Raw genomic sequence first — 17,345 nt, 5'->3', positions numbered from 1 at the left:
GGAATTAAAGTATGAAGAGTGTGTTTAATGTTGTATAGGTGGTCAGCGGGTATGCGATCGGTGTGTTCCAGGACCCGTCACATGTCATCCAGGGAAGGGTAGAATAGAATGTGTTGACCAAGTAGACTACCCACCAAGCCAGGATCATACCAGGCTACAATCACACTTAATATATTCATTAATACTCCTATATAAATATAAATATTTAATAAACATAAATGAACTATGAACATTTGTATTAGTAGAGTCACCACCTTGTGAAAACAAAAGACTCGAGTTGTTTCACATTCGTGTAAAAGTTTATTTTTTCTTCACAGTTGGTAATATTGATATCTTTGAAAAACATTTGGTCGATTGGAATTCCAATTCGAGCACTTGAAGGTCAACCAGAGGTCACTAAAGTTCAAATGAGGTCAACTACATTTAACAATCAATTACTCGTAATAATAATAATAATAATAATAATAATAATAATAATGATGATGATAATAATAATAATAATAATAATAATAATAATAATAATAATAATAATAATAATAATAATAATAATGATAATAATAATAATGATAATAATAATAATAATAATAATAATAATAATAATAATAATAATAATAATAATCATAATAATAATAATGATAATAATAATAATAATGATAATAATAATATATAATAATAATAATAATAATAATAATAATAATAATAATAATAATAATAATAATAATATAATAATAATAATAATAATAATAATGATAATAATAATAATAGTAATAATAATAATAATAATAATAATAATAATAATAAATAATAATAATAATAATAATAATAATAATAATAATAATAATAATAATAATAATAATATAATAATATAAAATAATAATAATATAATAATAATAATAATATAATAATAATAATAATAATAATAATAATAATAATAATAATATAATAATAATAATAATAATAATACACATTTATACAGCGCTCATTCTCGTGTAAATGCCGTTTATTATTAAAACACAAGCTCTGGGCACCTTACAAAATAAATTATCAATTTTGAGTGAAAAAAAATATTTAAAAAATACAATGAATTCATAACCAAATCAACGTGTCAATAAAAGCAAATACAGTAAAGATGTGTCTTGAGATTCCTTTTAAAGGCAGGTAAAGACTTACATGCCCTCAGACCACGTGTTAGTTCATTCCAAATCTTGGGGCCGATACAAGCAAACGATCTATCACCAAATTTTGTTCCTGATCTTTTTTCAGAAATTTTCGTTTAGTCATTACATGATCTTAAAGTGTAATTTTCAACTTTACACATGACCACGTGATCTGTGAGATATGCTGGTGCTATACCAGTCAAACACTTATAAACAAGACACGGTGCCTTGTAATATGTGCGCTTTTCAATGGGCAACCAGTGGAGAGAGGCCAACAAAGGGGTTGCATGATCAAACTTTTGTTTGCCAAAAACAAATCTTGCTGCACTGTTTTGCAGTAGTTGTAATTGTTTTATAGAAGCATGGGGCAAGTTGACAAGAAATGCGTTACAATAATCTAGTTTCGAAAAAATGAGGGAGACAACCAATGTTTTAATTACATGTTCCAATTGTAATATACTGACGGATCGAACTGATTTTCTTCAATTGAAAGTATATAGATTTACAGAGAGCAGAAATGTGAGCGGACATTCTAATTTCTGAATCAGAATAGACACCCAAATTTTTCACAGTCTTTGAAACTTTGATCTTTTCACCCCCAATCAACACCTCAAGACCATCAGTCACTTTCAACAGCCCTCTATTTCCCACAATCATCACTTCTGTTTTTGACTCAATCATTTTCAACTTGTTTGCATCCATCCACTCTTTAACATCCGCCACACATTCTTCCACACGTTTCACAATATTTTCGAGATTTTTAGTTTTATCAGTAGCATAAAGTTGCGTTTCATCTCCATAGAGATGATGGTGCAGCCCATGACCACAATGTGATGAGAAGTATACAAAACAAAAAGAATTGGACCCAAAACAGTGCCTTGGGGAACACCAAAAGACAATGTATGTTGACGAGAAAGTTTGTTTAAAATCATAACTTGTTGCTTTCTGTCATCTAAATAAGATTAAAACCACTGCAAGACAGTCCCAGACAAGCCAAAAGTTATATTAAGTCGTTTAATGAGAATGTCGTGATCAATAGTATCAAAAGCCGCCGAAAGTTCTAAAAATGTCAGAAGAGAAACAGAACCTTTATCCAAAACAACAAGCAAATCACTCGCAACACAGCACAGAGCAGTTTCTGTGCTGTGGTAAGAACTATAAGCTGGCTGAAATTTTTCCCATAGATTGTTTTCTTGGAGGTGTTGTGAAAGGCGTCTGAGTACAACTTTTTCAGGGATTTTAGAAAGAAATGGCAGATTTGAGATGGGACGGTAGTTACTAAGGTCTTTTACATCGAGGTTTTGCTTTTTTAGGAGAAGCTTTACAATTGCATGTTTATAGATATCTGAGACTTGTCCTAAGATAAGTGACTGATTTATAATATGAGTTATGCAAGGTAACAACTCAGGAAGACATAATTTCAAAATATTAGTTGGTAAAGGATCTAAATCACATGACTTTGAGGGAGATGAACAAATTATTTTAGAAATCTCTTCTCCAGTTGTTTCTTTAAAACAAGAGAGTCCCCGTGAACCCGAAAAAAGGTGGAAATTTATAACTTCATTTTGCAAGGATTCCAAATTGTTCCGAATTTTCAATATTTTTCCAGAAAAGAAATTTGAAAATGCTTCCGGCTGTTTTTCTACCGGGATATTAGTGGGTAGACACATGCCCTTTTCTTCCCCTAAAAGTTCCTTTGAAACAGAGAAAAATTCCTTAGTGTCCCTCACTGATGATAGTTTCGTGTTATAATAGTTTCTTTTTGCTCTTTTGCAGGTGCTTTTATATTTATTCTTTTTAGCATATATATATATATAATATATATATATATATATATATATATATATTATATATATATATATATATATTTGTGTGTGTGTATATATATATATATATATATATATCAGTCGGTTAATCTCAAGGCCCGATTTTCTCCACGATGTCTCAGCATTCCTCTTCCCTTTTGGCAATTTTTTCACTCTGGTTAAACCACGGGGACGGTTTCCTAGAATTTATTACTCTCGTTGTCTTTGGCGCATGCCTGTCGATGACGTTGGGCAGAACGTCGTCCGTTTTCTGTGCTGATGGTATATCCATTTTTCCTAGTTCCTCTGACAGATTATTTTTTAAGGAACTAAGGTCTATTCTTTTTGTATCATTAGACACTATCTTGACTTTCTTTGCCATCTCTTTGATGCATTTGAGAGTTGCCAGAATCAGATTGTGGTCTGAAATTTATTTTTCGATGTTTTTAATTGATTCAACAAGCGAGACTGTATCAGTGATGAACCAGTCCAATATGTGTCCCGATCTTTGAGTTGGAGAGGTCACTAAATGTGTCAGGCCATGTTCATTCAGCATATTTTTATAATTTTAACGAGACTATTCTTATCAACATCAAACTCAATATTAAAATCGCCGATAAAAAGTTTTCGTTTATTTGATGTGTCTTTGTGATAAGACAAGAGTAAATTACTCGTAAATTATCGTTATTTCATAACATCTTTAAGAACATAAAAACTTTGCTCTATGTTAAACAAATTACATGTACATTATTGTTAATATTCCCCTCGATTTGTACGAGTTATTGGCCTTGATTTTATTTTTAGATGAAAAAATAGCATGCCAACTACACTTTATTTTATAATATTCAAATAATAAAGTTTACTGTTTTGGATGTCAGCAACAAGCGTATTAAGTTACAAGCAAATCAAACAATGTTTGATTGAGTTATCGCCCATTATAATAGAGTCACTGCATCGTGCAAAGTTTCGAGTTGTTTCACTTTTCGTGTGGAAGTTTATTTTTCTTCAAATTTGGTAAAATTAATATCTTAGGAACAAATTTGGCTGATTGAAATTTCAATTCGACTTCTTGAATGTCAGCCAGCGGTCAATCAAGTTACATATATAACTATATTAAACATTTAATGACTTGCAAATTATCGATATTTATATAACATCATTAAGAATATAAAAACGTTATTATATATTAAACAGATCACATATACACTACAAAAATTTGTTCCCTTCGATTCGCACGAGATATTACCCTTGATTTGATTTTTAGACGACTAAAAATATTTCTCTTTATAGAATAACTTGCAAATCACACTTTATGTTCTACTATTCAAATAATACAGTTTACTGTTTTGGATACCAATAACAAGCAAATAAAGTAAAAATCAAAACACAATATTTGATTGAGTTACCGCCCATTATGGTAGAGTCATTGAACATTGCAAAATTCGACTTGTTTCACACTCGTGTGGAAGTTTTATTTTCTTCAAAGTTATTAAGATCGATTCCTTTAAAAAAGTTGGCCAATTTAACCTTCAATTCGACCACCTGAAGGTCATCCAGAGGTCACTCAAGTTCAAGGACACCTCATTTAACATTGAATTACTTCTACAATTTTGATAATATTAAACATTTTAGAAAACGAAAAGAAAACTTTATTTTTTGTAGACCAATTCAAGGACACAGTTTTGGGAAAATTCCTTTCAACTTTAATGAGCTATTTCCCTTGATTTCTGTATATGTGAGTATTAATTTTCCTTTTTCAAAGAATGTCTTACTTATCACGCTTTATTTAATACAAATCAAAGAATAACATTTTCTTATTTGGATGTCAATCACAAGTGTGTAAAGTAATAAGTAAAACTAACAATATTTGACAGACTTATCATCCTTTAAAGATTAATACTACAGATCGAGTAATGGACCATTGATCACAGCCATATCACGAAGAAAAAAGGGTTTAAAAAGACTCCAATGGAAATGAAAAGTAGAACATTTCAAGCAACAAGCAAAGTTTCTTTGGGAGCAATATTTATATTTTGGATAACCTGAGCGGTGATCTAAAAGAATTATTTAGGTATGTATCATCAACCTTTCTACCTGCTTTATCATCTTGGGGATTACCATATTTGCACATAGTTGTATCTCCTTAAACGAATGGTGGATTAGAGTCAGTGTCTTAAATATATTAACTTCTTACTTTATTGTGTATCAGAAAAAAAAACACATAAGGAAAACATTTGACAACATTTTTGAGGAAAAGTACTTTACCAAGAATCTTATATAATTGAATCTCGTACCAAGAGTAGGTGTTGGTTGGGACCGTTATAGTCCTCTGTTTATAAAAGAAAGCACGAAAAGAAAAACGAGGTCATAGCAGTCGGCAATATGTGATTGATTTGGTCAAAATTTGGTGACATTTTTTTGGATGAATGCAGACAAAAAACACTCCACAGACCTGTTGGGCATGCTTGTGATGGAAACAGTCAAAGAGGGAAAATGACTATATATGACATTTGGCACGCATTTTTGTAATGGCATTTATGTGGGACAATGCAGCCACGAAGTAGAGAGACACCACCATATTAGTGGTCCATATTTTGCAAGGCCTTCAAATACAATCATTCAGACTTAAACAAACCCCGAGATATTGATGTTATTGTCATCCTCATAGCCAATCATCATTATATTATCACTGCAGCAAATCCTGTAGCTAATGATTGCATTAAATCTTTTAAAAAGTCAAAGAAAGTAATTAATCTGAACAGAATTGCCACAAATAGTGACCAAGAGAATTGTAAATTTCTTGTATTGTTCCATGCATTTACGGGTTCTGTCAGCACATCTGCTTTTAAGTTTAAAGGGAAGCGGCCATATCTTTAGTTGTCATGATTTATTCATGTTTCTCGCCATGACGAGACATTAGCAAATACCATGATGCAATGCACTTTGGAGAAAGACAGAAGGAGAGGACAGCAAACATTGTGGTGGGTGGATAGTGTAAAGGAATGTGGACAGGGATGGACATCCCAACACTAATTAGGAAATCTGACGACCGATCTTGATGAAGGGCCCATTCTGTTGTCATCTCTCATGTCTCATCTACGACCACCCCGCACAGGAGAATAAGGTGAGGTGAGGTTCACGTTATAACATCATTAAACTCCACTGTCTCCTGTTATTCACGAATTGCCAAAGATCGTGGATGCTGCATTATAGATATCTCTAAGTCTCTATGTGACTCTTTGTATGCCAACTATATAAAGGTGAAGCCAATGAACACAATATTGTCTCGTAAGGATGAACAGTTTCATCCACAAGACGGGAGACGTTGACAACACATCTCCAACAAGTGAGGTTCTGTATCAGCACCTTCAAAGGAGTGTCTTTCAAGCGAGTATTTGGATCACAGTCAATGAGTCATTCACGATCACTACATTTCTTAAGGATTACTGTGCATTCGGACATGCTTTCGAAACCCTTAGAAATAATATTAGTGACGTGCAATTTCTCAAAATATACTATAACGGCATGAAAAACACGATCGATAAGGGTACAGATAGTAAGAAAAGTGTGAAAGAAGGAAAGCTATTTTGCTAATTTCTCAATGTCATTATTCTATGTGTATGGGGTACTATATCAAATGTTTCTCAGAAACTTTCCCATTTAACTGTCTGAAAATATCCACAGTTATCACAGAAATAATGTATTATATCACCATAATATATAAGATATTTTTTGATAGGGCATGTGTATTTTGTTTTATAATCAAATTTTTTATTTACATGAATTTTGTCAAAACATTTTGATTCACAACTTTTAATGTCCTGTATCTGTATCTGTTTGGTTGGCGCTGAAAAAACCAATGGTCTGGTTGTATTTCAGCTGCGACCTCATTGAAATCGTTTAGGTGTAGTGCCATGATGACCAGTTCATCCAGCCCATTCCACTCCGAGATAGTTCTAATGATCACTACATTTCTTAAGGATGATCGCGCATTCGACATGCTTTCGGAACTCTTAGAAATAATATTAGTGACGTGCAATTTCTCAAAAGATACTCTAACGGCATGAAAAACACGATCGAAAAGGGTACAGGTAGTAAGAAAAGTGTGAAAGACGGAAAGCTATTTTGCTAATCTTATAAGCGAAAGCTGTACTATTCTTTTTAGCGACACAATTACTACAATGTTTATATGAGGGAAGAATATGGAGATTATTTCTTCATTAGTCTTTGCGGAACGTTGTCACAATACTCCCCGAATCAGGACGCAAAACGGGTATCAAAGCAGATAATGTATTTTTTCCAACAAAAATGTTATTTTAAAATATATATTGATGATACAGAAATATTAAAATCGCCCAATATGGGTAATTAAATTATTTTCTTGAAAAGACCGAAACCATTTTTTAATCCGCTCCAAGAAATTCAGTCGATTTGAATCCTATGCCGATTTAGAGGTACCGGACCAATAGTTCAAAATCCACGCCGGTCCCCCCCCCCCTCCCACCCTCTCTCTCTCTCTCTCTCTCTCTCTCTCTCTCTCTCTCTCTCTCTCTACCTACCCCCCTCCCCGATCACTCTTAATTAGGAAGAGTTGACATCAGCTCGCCTCCGTTTTTACCGTTCTATGCTTTTTTCAAACGCTTCTCAAAACTCTTTTTTCTTTGGAACTTACCTTTAAAGAGTGGACAAATACACCAGACATGAAAAGAGCTCTTTCCCACAAATTGCCCAATGGCAGCCTCTAGAAAATACACGGGCTGTGCACAGATTAACAGGCTCACAAAGAATGGGATCAAAAAGGCACCTGAGAAAAACACAAAATATCTATAACTTAAAAATACATATCTGGCGTGACCCATAACAATAGGAAAGAAACGTGTTATGACAAATAAACTGGTTCCTATTTCATTGGAAGTGTAAAATTACATACCTTGTGCATTTGATCCTCTGGTTTCAGAATGAAGGCATCTTCTTTTCTAGTCTAAATAAATGCTGACCGTCAATAAAGATAATCCATCTCGGTCTTTCACGACCCGTAATCCTAAAAATCTTCCTTTACATCCTGATACTAAAATAGTTATGCCACCATTATGTAACCTATTCATTATTAGTAATCCGAAGGACTGGCTCCATACACACTCCCAAGGATTTAGGAACCAAAAGAGTAGAGGGTTTGATGTCACGACTTTTCTTCCCGATTTGGGTTATCAGATTTCTAAAAAGTGCACGTAGAATATATTTGACAATGCCTCTCAATTACTATAGTATTATGACCAATTCTCATTTTTGTCATACAAACTGGAGCTCTAACTTGAGCTTTTTATATCACGAACAATCCATTAAACGTGCTCAAAGCGCTTTACACGATGTTCCTAGCCAACAGCAACATTTAACATCTAGGACGAGACATGATGTCTGTAAGGTGATATGACAATTTTTCGGACAGAATCAACGCTGTTTGCGGCCACCTATTCATATTTACATTTGAATGCGGTGTGATAATTGCTCCACGCCTATGGAACGCACTCAGCCCTCGGATAAAGTCCTGTGAAAATTTAGCATCTTTCAGGAAATGTGTAATGACTGAGTTGTTCCGTAAGGCTTATTTTTTATGAAATAGATGTTGCTTGGATTTTGTTTTTGTTTCTGTCATCATGCTATAATGTAGTGTGTGATTTTAAATGTTTTGGTTTTGTTTTGTTTTTTAAACATTTTTATTATGTAAAGCGCCGCAGAGCACTATTAATGTGGATGTTTGGGCGCTATATAAATTGATTATTATTATTATTATTATTATTATTATTATTATTATTATTATTATTATTATTTATTATTATTATTATTATTATTATTTATTATTATTATTATTATTATTATTATTATTATTATATTATTATTATTATTATTATTATTATTATTTATTTATATTATTATTAATTATTATTATTATATTATTATTATTATTATTATTATTATTATTATTATTATTATTATTATTATTATTATTAAAGAGACTTCAATAAGGACTCAACTATGCGCCGCTCAGAGCGGGACTCAAACCCAGGGCCTTCCGATCCGAAGGCGAGTGTCATACAAGAAGACCATATTATAGTCGCACAAACTAACATTCAATGAGAAATATAAGTAAGTGATCGCGACATTTACATAATTTGAAATTGTACTATTCTTAAAGGATTTTAAAACACGTTTTGGGTGTATAATAAAAGCATGCAGATTTTAGTTATATCTGGAGAAGTTTGGTCGAAATTAGAAAGTCAGAACTCAATATTAAATATATCCATCAGCTACATTGATGACTGCATAACAACTGTCACAATGATAAAGAACTTTTTAAGGGGCGGCATTCGTTCCATGGGTATATGGGTGTTTGCTTCAACAATTATGAAGAGCATGGCTGAAAGGACGATTTGTTAAGTTTAGCTCTTAACGGCCCCAGTCTAGTATAATATTGGGTTGAGTCCAGGGCCCAACATTAATTTTAGAGTCAAAATGACCAGAAACATGTTCTGAGTATATTTTTTGTCTTTCTCTCTTTTTTCTTTTTTTTTTTTTTTCTTTTTTTTTTTTTTTCTAAGTCATTAATTCAGTCTCATAAGCATGTATCACTGAGATAGAGATCATAGCTGAAAAGGCTTTCGTAGTGTTTGTGTGTTGACCTTGTGACCTCAAGAGTCGGGCGAGGGATTCAAGATAGATACTGCCTTTTTAACAGATTGTAGAGATGTTTGTTTTTTTTGGTTTTTTTTTGCTGCAAGGTTTCCGTAATAGTTGGGCCTTTCATTACTGGAAATTTTTTATTATTATCTATTGTCATAATATGGCAAGTCTCTTCTTTTTTTCATTACAGCTTATCTTTAACATTTATTAACAATGGGATGAGAAAAAGTGTGGAATAGAAACAGCCGGAGGAAGTATTAAACGTAGGCTTTTAAAATGAAAGGCTTCACAGAAGAATGCAAGATGCAGAGAACTTGGCACATAGCCGTCTAAGATAGAGTGGAATGTATTGGTAGCCTGGCCCAGGTTAGGGGACTAAGTTTTTAAAAAATAGTCCGAAACAAACACAGAAACAGCTAAACAAAATAATAAGAAAACTAAAAACCATACAAACCTTTACTCACCTCCACCATTCCTCATACAGATATAGGGAAACCTCCAAATATTTCCCAAACCAACACAGTATCCCAGAGTAGACAATACATACTCAGTTTTCTTGGACCAAGTGTGGCGGCCATTTTGGAGATGCTCTGAGTCATTCTCACTGCTCATGGAGTCGTTCCGGTAGTTGTCGTTCAGCATCCGATCCTTCGATTGGTTTACTTTCGTGTTGGTGTCCATGGTGTGAGTTTTTTCCTTCTTCTTCACCTTTTGTGTATAGGACGTGTGGGTAATAATTCAACAAGATTAGTACCGATGTTGTCTGGTGACTGCCAGTAGGACTGTTTGAAGTTTATGTCTGCAATTCATAGATAAATAAGTAAAATAAATAAATAAATGAATTAATAAATTCATTAATTGATATGTGGTCCTGTGGTATGACACCCGCTTTCAGATCGGAAGGTCCTGGGTTCGGCGCATAGTTGAGTCGTTGGAAAAGGCCTTTTGCTCACATTCTCTCACTGTACTCAGGTGTAAAATGAGTACTTGACCGTTAACAGCACTGTCTCTGTCGGAAAAGAATATTATATTTCATTTTTCATCAATACATCTTGTATTATCATCCATTACTTGCAATAACTGAGTTATGCAAGAACGTCACTTTTTAAATCCATGTTGACAATTACTAAGCAATTGATTCATTTCACGAAAAGTAATTGGTTTCTCTTTAACTATACTCTCTATGACTTTACAAAGAAGACTCGTTAGACATTGGTCTGTTGTTAGATGGATCACATCGATCACTCTTTTTAAATATTGAAGTAACATTTGCAAATTTCCAATCATCAGGGAGTATTATTGCGGAGATTATATTCAAGATAGCGGACGAGTTATTTTCAATACTGTTTTGTTATGAAATTTGATGTTTTTCACGTTGCAAAAATGAGGATCAGGAGATGAGTGTTTGTTTAACATATTCATTTTCGTATTTTTGTTCTACGTTAACCTTCGGTTCAACTTTAAATTCGTCCATATAAGTGTATTGATTAGTTTTCATTGCATATCTAACGGTCGCGTTTTTTCAATGTCATATTAACTACATAATTATGTCATCCCAGTTTGGGCAAGATGCCGAAGGGAAGAAAAAATAAGAAACTCACATAACTTCGAAAACATCCCTTCCCCCCAACAACTCGACAACCAAGACTTACTTCAGACAATACAAGATACTATAAAAAACGAAATAAAAGACCTCAAAGACCTGATTATCCAACTTAGACAAGAAAATATGGAATTGAAACACGAATTAAACCAAATTAAAAACGAAATAAGGGGAATTAAAATAAAATAATCAACAATAATCTGAAAAAACAAATCGACATGACCGAAAAACGACACAGCGAATTAGAAACTTATTCGAGGCGAAATTCCCTCCGCATTTTTTGGAATCCAAGTAGTGCCGGGCATTCAGAACATTTTCATGTTCCTGTTCCGATTGTGTTCCGGATGGCGTTGTTCCTGTTCCAAAACCTGTTCATGGTCCAAATTGGAGCTATTTGCGATTGTTCCGGTCGAAGAGATTCGTATCAGTCATGTCCTCCTAAGTAGTACGGCGTGCATACTCGTGTTTGTATGTGGTTCCAATCACAGACGAGAGGTTCAAACTGAGAGTGCGGAGGGAAGGTCGTAGGCTGGTTGCGCTCTCTCTCTCTCTCTCTCTCTCTCTCTCTCTCTTTCTCTCTCTCTCTCTCTCTCTCTCTCACACACACACACACACGCACATGCAAACACGGACACAGCATAATAATAACAACGTCCGCCCATCCCCACCTCCTCGTCTCATTCTTCGCCTGTAGACTGAACTCTTCCTCACCCTTCTCCTAACCAAATCACTAGTGCGGGGCGGTCCTTGGCATGCTTAAGGACCACGGTCCTACGGTCCTTGGGAAATGAAGACCGCAAGGACCGGTCCTAGGACCGGTCCTTTTCGACATTGAACATTCCTGAGAGACTGTTGGAAATTCGAACCGGTTTGACCTTTGAGACCGTGGGATCGTTCATTCTTGAACCGTTAAAGACCGCTACACGATGAAAACCGTGGTCTACAGGAGTGAAACACACGGAGTAGTCACACTCATTTCAAATTGTAACCTAATTAGAGAAGAGGGGTGATGCCTTCTTTATTTGCTCACCGTACTTCATTGTTACTTCGATAATTTAATAAAATTTTAAATTTATCCCCATTAACGGAGATAATGGCATCGCCCAAGGCGTTGATCGAGTTGTTCGTGGCGTTGATACACACACGCAACTCCTACCCCCCCCCCCCTCCCCCCCCCCACACACACACATTAGAGGGCAGCGATCATTGAAAAGAGAGAGACGTGAAGTTATAATAAGAGGGGGTGGATGAGGTAATAAGAGGGGTCGATGGTGACTTTTCGCCAGATCTAACAAACTCAGCTACCCATTCATTGCTGAGTAGACAGGGATTCAGAAAAAACTCGACTGCACCCGGGATCGATCTCTGGCCCTTTGCGTATAAAGAGAGTGCTCTATCAACTGAGCTATCGGGGTCCCCAAATATTCTATTGGACTTTTTTAAAATTCAGACGTTATAACTGGGTTTTTTTGGAAGGAAGAAACTAATGAAACTCATATTATTTGAGTAGTAAAAACACCAAACGAAATTTTAATATTATTTTATTATTTTAAATGACAACACTGCGATAGAAAGGAGTGGTGACAAGAGATGGACAAAAGAAAACAAAAAATCGGATTTGCTACTTGCTAGGTTCGACACACACACACACACACACACACAAACACACACATCTTTAGTAGTCACATACATTTCAAACAATAACCCATTAGAGAAGAGGGGTCATGCCTTCACCATAGATCATTGTCATTGCGATCATTATGGTGTAGTAAATTTTGAAATTTACCCCGTATAATGGAATCGTCCAAGGCGTGCGCCTCCTGTTCCCCCCATCTCACACACGAAAGGGTGGTTTGCGGAGTGGAGGTTGGTGGTCGTCTGCCTGTATGGTCGTCTGTGTCGTTTAGTGTATGGCAAAGGGGGTGGGTGCGATTAATTAAGTGGGATGGGTGGTGATTGGTGGAAGATAGGCAACCGAAGCAACGAATCGCTGGGGAAGTAGTAGGCTATGGCGCGAGACCGTTGAAAGGTGATAAGAAGTGAGGACCGCCGCCGGTCTTCCCCTATGGGACCGGTCTCCGGTTCACAGCTAAAAGACCGTGGGACCGCCGGTCCAGACCGGTCTTCAGCGCGGCACTACAAATCACATATTTTTGTTGACATTTGACACAGGAACAGGAACAGGAACAGGAACATGACCAGGATCATGTTCCAGATGTATGTTCCTGGTAAATGTTCCTGGTTGAGCTGTGTTGTTGTGTTCCTGTTCTCGAGAACCAAAACCCGTGGGGCACTAAATCCAAGAGAAAACACACCGTACCATCAATGACTGCCTTTTACACGTTCTGGACTTATTCAATCGATTAGAAACCCAAATAGATATTACCGGAATTGACACTCTAGACCATACTGGCAGAGCGAAATCAAATCGACCTAGGCCAATAATTATCAAATTTGTGAGGCAATTGGATCGGGATATGGTGCGCAGGGCCCCAAAAAAGTTAAAATGCTCAGACATTTCAATATTTGAAGACTTAACGCAGAAGAATTTCAATCTGCTCAAAGCAGCGAAAAATGACGAAAGGATCGACTCGGCATGGTCAATGAACGGACAAATCTATGGTGTGAGAGTGAGGTTGGATCCAGACAGTCCCCTCGATGCCCGAATACAATTACCTGGCGCCGACTCGCCTAATCCTCGAATTCGTTCAATTAAGCAGACTAAAGTCCTAATATACAACCCCTGTACAATCACAACGCCAGATAGACCACCACCAAGCCCAAAGCAAAACTCATTACAATCCGGCGGGGAGAGAATTCCACTCAAGACGCCTTACATCGACACGACAAAACTCAGACCAATGACTTGACACAGACCTGTCTGGAGCACCCGAGAGTAACACCCCAACAAAGTTGCATTTTCATATTCCTTTATCAAATGATTTTGTTGTGTTATATTCTAATGTCGATAGCTTACTTAACAAACGAGCAGAATTAACATGTATGATACAGAAACATAATCCCATGATAATATGTCTGAAATTATGCCAAAGATTGAACTTCGGATTGATGTAGATACTGAATAGTTTATCAATGGATATAACTTATTTTTAAATGATTACCCAAGTTGAGGTGTTGCTATCTATGTTCTGGATTGTATTGATGCCAATATATTACCTTTTGATCATTCTATAATTAGTGAAAGTGTATGGTGTGATTTTGAATATAATGATTTACACATATTTGTAGGAGACATAACATAGGTCTCATAATTCAGACAAATTGACTTTCATTTGGGAAATGAAAGAAACCTTACAATCAATAGGTTGTATGAAATTTGATTGCGTGTTCATTGCCGGAGATTATAACTTTCCTAATATTAAATGGACAGAACCATGTCTAACTTTTCCCGACTCTCTTTTTGTCGAGGAAATTAGGGAGGCTTACTATATTCAGCTGGTGACACAGCCTACGAGACACCGACTGAACCAAACTAATAATAATAATAATAATAATAATAATAATAATAATAATAATAATAATAATAATAATAATAATAGTAATAATAATAATAATAATAATAATAATAATAATAATAATAATAATAATAATAATAATAATAATAATAATAATAATAATATAATAATAATAATAATAATAATAATAATAATAACAATAATAATAATAATATATACTTTCTTCATCCAAAGAAATGGAAATTCGTTTACAGACGTGGCATGCCTAAAATGTAAAAACTCAAAGTTGAAAATCTATGGTGACAATGTATGCATATATATATATATATATATATATATATATATATATATATATATATATATATATATATATATATATATATATACAAAGCGAAACTTGTTGTCCTCATGATCCCCGGTTTGAACCCATATGCAAATGCATAAAAATGTAAAAATATACAACCAAGAATCAATAGCAACACTTTATATATTAATTTGATAAATTGAGATAGGCCATATCTCTGACCTTTAGTCCGAACGTGTGTGTGTATATTTAAAAGATAGTATTTAATTTAAAACACAGTTGCGCGTTAATGATTCGAACACCATGTGGCAAAAATGAATGAAGGTGACGTGTTGTCTTATAGATATAAGGCGACGGCTTCTCATTGAGAACATATTACATTTGTGAAGGGGATGATCGCCATCCTTCATAACTTTCTCCATTTTACTTAAAACAGTTCTTCCACATTTGAAATTGGGTCAGTATAACTCCTGGCTTTATCAATTATCCGATCAATTTTTTAAATGTCGCAAAAACTGGCATTTGCACACCATGCAGTAATGCAAAAAGTAATAGCGGTCTCCAAAACGGATCTATAAAAAAGGGCGCATAACGTTTTGTCTCTGTAAGTTTCCGAATAAAATACATTCTTTTGTTCAATTTAGAGATAACAGCATCGGTGTGTAAATGCCACTGCAAATTATTGTTAATTAAAATACCCAATTATTTGTAAACCGAAACTTGCTCAACAGCTTGATTGTTAATTTTGAGCGAACTGATGGAATTTGTGTTCTTTCTAAAATCTAAAACCATTTCTTTGGTTTTTCCTACATTTAATTTCAGGGAGTTATCTTCACACCAGCCAACAAATCTGTCGATCTCCACTTAGTAATATGTAATGATGATTATGGGATTAACAATATGGACCATTTGCCCCCCTTTTTGGGGAAAAGTGACCATGACATATTCTTATACGTTAAATATTTCATCCACCAAACATCCTTCACATGTTTATTTTAATAATTTCATTGGTAAATACAATGCTTGTAGAGAAGACCAGAAGGCCGTGAATTGGGATGCTCTTGAAAGCTACGGTGTGAATGAAGCGTGTTTGTTTTTTTAAAGACAAACTAAAATTTATAGAATTTAAACACATTCCACTAAGACGTAATAAAAAATTAGATCTAATAAACCGTTGTGGTTGACAAAAAACGGTAAACGTACATTCAATAAGAATCATAAATTGTACACGGAAAGTATCCTACAACAAATAACTTTTATAATTATATCAAGGTTAAAAATAAAACCAAATATACCTTTCAAAATGCCGTGAAAACGTATGAATGCACATTGGCACACGAATGTAAGAATACTCCAAGAGGCTTTTGGAGAGACGTCAACAGAAAGTTGAAAAGAAAACCGGGTGTCAGTGTCTTACTGAAAGATGATGGTGCCAAGGTTACTTCGGATATAAAAGCTATTGTTTTAAATGATTATTTTTCAGCTGTGTTTGTTCTAGAAGATACTACAAATATACCAACTTTCAATATTACAAATCAATTAAACTTTCCCGATTTCTATATTACACAAGAAGATATACTTGCCAAATTGTTGAATTTAGATGTGGCTAAAAGCATGGGACCCGATTCCCTTCATCCACGTTTACTAAGGGAAGTGGCCCTTGAAATATCACCGCCGCTATCAACAATGCATAATAAGGATTGAATCTGGTACTTTACCTATTGAATGGAAACAAGCCAATGTTACTGCCATTCACAAAAAGGGCAGTAAATTGGATGCTGCAAACTACAGACCCATCAGCTTAACATGCATACTCTGTAAGGTTATGGAGGTCTTGAAAGACCGAATAATGCTAACCGATAACCAGCATGGTTTTAGATCAAAGAGATCATGCATTACTCAACTTTTACAAGTGATAGAGTATCTTACAAAGTTAATTGATCGTGATCAATGCAGTGATGTTTTTTATCTTGATTTCCGCAAGGCTTTTGATTATGTACCACATGAGAGATTATTCATTAAATTAAAAGCTTATGAATTTAAAGGGAATATCTTTAATTGGATTAAAGACTTTCTTAATAATCGAATACAAAGAGTCATTGTCAATGGGGTGGGGTCGGATTTTAAGAATATCATTAGCGGTGTACCCCGAGGAAGTGTAATGGGACCACTTATATTTCTTTTATACATAAATGATTTACCATATGGCATAAATTCAGCCTGTAAACTGTTTGCAGACGATACGAAGATCTATAGTACAACTGAGCATTATAACATTCTACAAAATGATATATTTTCATTTGTCAAATGGTCTACAACATG

General features: G+C 34.6%; 1 protein-coding gene across 1 annotated transcript in view; it reads right to left on the bottom strand.

The window, feature by feature from the left end:
* The window catches only part of LOC144976527 (sodium-dependent proline transporter-like), a 38,915-nt gene extending 28,489 nt beyond the window's left edge, over window positions 1–10,426 (bottom strand). The window contains 2 exon segments of the mRNA XM_078920819.1: window positions 7,635–7,766; window positions 10,105–10,426. Of these exon segments, the coding sequence (XP_078776945.1) occupies window positions 7,635–7,766; window positions 10,105–10,321 (349 nt within the window). The 5' untranslated portion in view covers window positions 10,322–10,426.
* Window positions 10,427–17,345: the final 6,919 nt, after the last annotated feature.

This window comes from Berghia stephanieae, chromosome 7, assembly GCF_034508935.2.
Source record: "Berghia stephanieae isolate SIO BIC M18660-M18661 chromosome 7, UCSD_Bste_1.3, whole genome shotgun sequence".
Lineage (NCBI taxonomy): Eukaryota > Metazoa > Mollusca > Gastropoda > Nudibranchia > Aeolidiidae > Berghia > Berghia stephanieae.
The sequence above is the reverse complement of the archived record's forward strand: the minus strand, read 5'-3'. Positions and strand labels throughout refer to the sequence as shown.